We start from the raw sequence: 3,222 nt of genomic DNA, 5'->3' as shown, positions 1-3,222 counted from the left end.
CTAATGCAAAAGAGATTATGTTTGAGATTATGGCTTTTTATTTTTTGTCATCATTTTCAATACATGTTTACATGAATGTGTCCCCTTTGTTTCATAATTGCCACTTTGTGCTTTACCAGATAAAAAAGTATGTATATTTTGAATCCAATAATAAATCAACCTTAGTTTAAAAAAAATGAAAATGTGTCACAGGCTGGACACACATGGCTGGTCTTCCCTACAGATCTGAACTCCTAGGCACTGGAAAAACTAGTCGCTTCCTGAGGGTGGAGGACCATATAGGGACCTGTTTGAATCTCTTCCCCCCGATGGGGGCTTCTTTCTGGCAGACATCATAATTGACATGGTCAAGAACAGACGAGATGGCTTCACCCCTTTGAATACAAAAGTGGACATAAATGAGTGTTGCTCAGCTACATCACTGAATTGCATTTATCCCAACATGGCAAGTTTTTCACAGATACGCGTGTAAATGACACTGAAGGCATACATTTTGCATTTACATGAAGTGTTCAGTGCCTTGCTAAACACCTTGGCACTTCGATTTAATACATTCTATTGGTGTTTGCGCTGGATGAAAAGGAGGAGTTGTGGGCTACACAGTGATTGATCATGCTAGCTGTTGCTCACCTGAGTATGCCTTCTTTGAGCTGCTTGCAGAGAGACTGTATAAACCATGAGCCTTCTGTTGGGTGCCTACCAGCGCTGTGCTCATTCACAGTAGACATGGAGACAAGGAAGTCTGCATCTTCTGGGATGGAGATCGTTTCCAATGGGTTAGCATCCAGCTCCAATCCCTGGTCGTCTTCGTGAAAGCTGTCTGCTTGGATGGTCACTTCGTTCTGAAAACGTTTCCCTCGACAAGCCTGGATGAAGAAGAGTTTAGGCTTTCCAGCAAGGGCCTGCCCTTTAAAGGGGGTGAGTATGTCTTCTATGGGAAGGACTTCATCGTCACACCCAAACACACCCTTTGCTTCTCCATGACTGAGAACACAACAGACGAAGCAGTCTCCATCAGCCCTCTGACTGCACTCCTGTACAATGGTCTTCATTTGGTCTTTGGTCAGGTCTTCGTGGCATTCCACTGTAAAATCCAGCCAGGTGAAGACTTTTTTCAGGGCTTCTATGAGACAGGAAGAAAGAAGTGAATATAGCACTGAAAACAGATAATTTCAGAACTAAGCAACATTTAAACCATTTTCACAATATTAAAAATGCTCAAAACTAAGATTAAAAAAGCCTATGCATGCTGACCCAATCCAGTTTTGGTTGTCTACATTTCCAATGCAATAAAACCAGTGGGGTAACTTTCATACCTGCATCTACCTTAGACCCTTTTCGTGGTTTCATTCCTTTGAAGTTCACATTATTGATGATTATACAGACGCCACGAGGACTGCTAGTCATGTTGAATGCCTTGTATGTCTTGTCCTGTGAAAAGGTAACGAGCAGAGCAAACAGATCTGCCTAAGAGGGTGTATCAGAGAGAGCACTGAGTGGTACAATAAGAGAGACTATAGAATAGTTTATATAGTAGTATACAAATAGTATAAGTATACAAGTTGTAGGACTGATTTAAATTGGTATTTGACTGAAAACCCTTACCAAGCTGGCCTCTTGGGATGAATTATCTGGAAGTCAACAGAAAGATCAGTAAAACAGTTGAGAATGCAGAACTCACAGTTCTTAGAATACTGGCCATGTAATGTGACTGTACCTGTTGCAGGTGACTCAGCAACCTGTTGATGGGGGCCATCTTGCTGAGGGTTGGGGAGCTCTGTCAGTTCAGGAAAGGTTTCAAGGATTTTTTCTTCTCTCAACAAAGAAATAAATTTGTTGCAGCACTCGTCACCTCTGCCGATCAGTGTGTCCAGCAGTTCGATTGCAGTCTCCTCACCATCTTTCAACATGCCGCCAAGCCTCTTGTAATTCCGTTGAGTAATTATTTTTTTACTGTGAACTTGTTGTAAAATGAATCTGGCTTCATCTGAGAGAATCTCTATCAGACATATTTTATTGGAACGAATATAATCCATTACAAGTAGGCAGGAATAACCCTGAGAAAGGAAAATGTATTGTATTACTATTATTGTATAACAACACTACCAGAAATTCAAGGTGTATAGTATCTAGAAACACATACAAATATTACATCAGCTCTTAATTTCCAGTTGGTTTATCTATTCCTATTACATTAAATTGCCATGCGTCAGTCTTGACATCTTGGAGAAAGAGCATAACATTGTAACGTGACGTCTATGACAAGCATGGCTAAATCGTAAACTTACTTAATATGGGAAGCTTGCTGCAGCAACAATGATAGCACTATAGGTCATTTATTTGACCACGGCTTACAGTTCCAGATCTCCACAACATAAGCAGATACGGTGAATTGTATCATATCAATCTTCGCGTTAGCCTTTCCCCAGTCAATGAATGAGTGATGATGCGAAATAGTCTTTTTTAACAACATTGTGATTACCAGTTAAAAGCCATAGTAAATAGCTTTCCTTAAACTTCGAAACGACAAGTGTCGTTCACAAGGATGGCTTTATTAAGTCTGGTTCGTGTGTTACTTTAAGTACAGGAATGAATTACATCTACTTCGTAACTGTCCACCACTGGAGAACGGCTTTAGACATCAAAGTAAGTTGAAACTTTTAAGCTAATATGTTTAATATGCTATCCTTGGCAAATTTCTTTCACAAACTTCAAGTAGGCTAGTTAACTTATCTCTTCCAAATCACCACCAGTGAATTCATATGAACGTCTTCCGCTATTGCGAAGTAAGGAAATACAACGAGCCAAAGATACCGACGTATGTTTTTTTCATTAGAATTTCTTGCATTCTTACTTACCTAGCTAACGATTATATACAAATCGCTCTTGCAAAGTTGAATGAACAACCCTTGTCAAGATTGCACTGTTTTAAACTAGCCACAGTGGCGCGCTCGTTGTCAAAGTAGCCTACTTTACGCTCCACCTTTTTACCGGGAAATACGCCTCTCACCCGAAGTTTTTAATGGAGGGTATGGGTGTGACCATAGACATATGTATATATATACAGCCGCGGAAAAAATTAAGAGACCACTTCAAAATTATCAGTTTCTCTGGTTTTACTATTTATTGGTATGTGTTAAAGTAAAATGTACATTTTTGTTTTATTCTATAACCTACTGGCAACATTCCTACCAAATTTCAAATAAAAATATTGTCATTTAG

At 39.5% G+C, this 3,222-nt stretch overlaps 1 protein-coding gene across 1 annotated transcript; it reads right to left on the bottom strand.

The window, feature by feature from the left end:
• Positions 1-217: 217 nt before the first annotated feature.
• LOC308380672 (caspase-8-like) lies at positions 218-1,910 on the bottom strand (the record flags this gene model as incomplete). The annotated part of the gene is made up of 5 exons (XM_080858078.1): positions 218-374; positions 631-1,123; positions 1,317-1,431; positions 1,606-1,631; positions 1,853-1,910. The coding sequence occupies 5 exons, from the start codon at positions 1,908-1,910 to the stop codon at positions 218-220; spliced, it is 849 nt and encodes a 282-aa protein (XP_080714204.1).
• Between the last annotated feature and the right edge of the window lie 1,312 nt (positions 1,911-3,222).

This window comes from Sprattus sprattus (genome assembly GCF_963457725.1).
Source record: "Sprattus sprattus genome assembly, chromosome: 19".
Taxonomy (NCBI): domain Eukaryota; kingdom Metazoa; phylum Chordata; class Actinopteri; order Clupeiformes; family Clupeidae; genus Sprattus; species Sprattus sprattus.
Note: the sequence above shows the minus strand (reverse complement) of the source record. Positions and strands in the feature narration are given on the sequence as shown.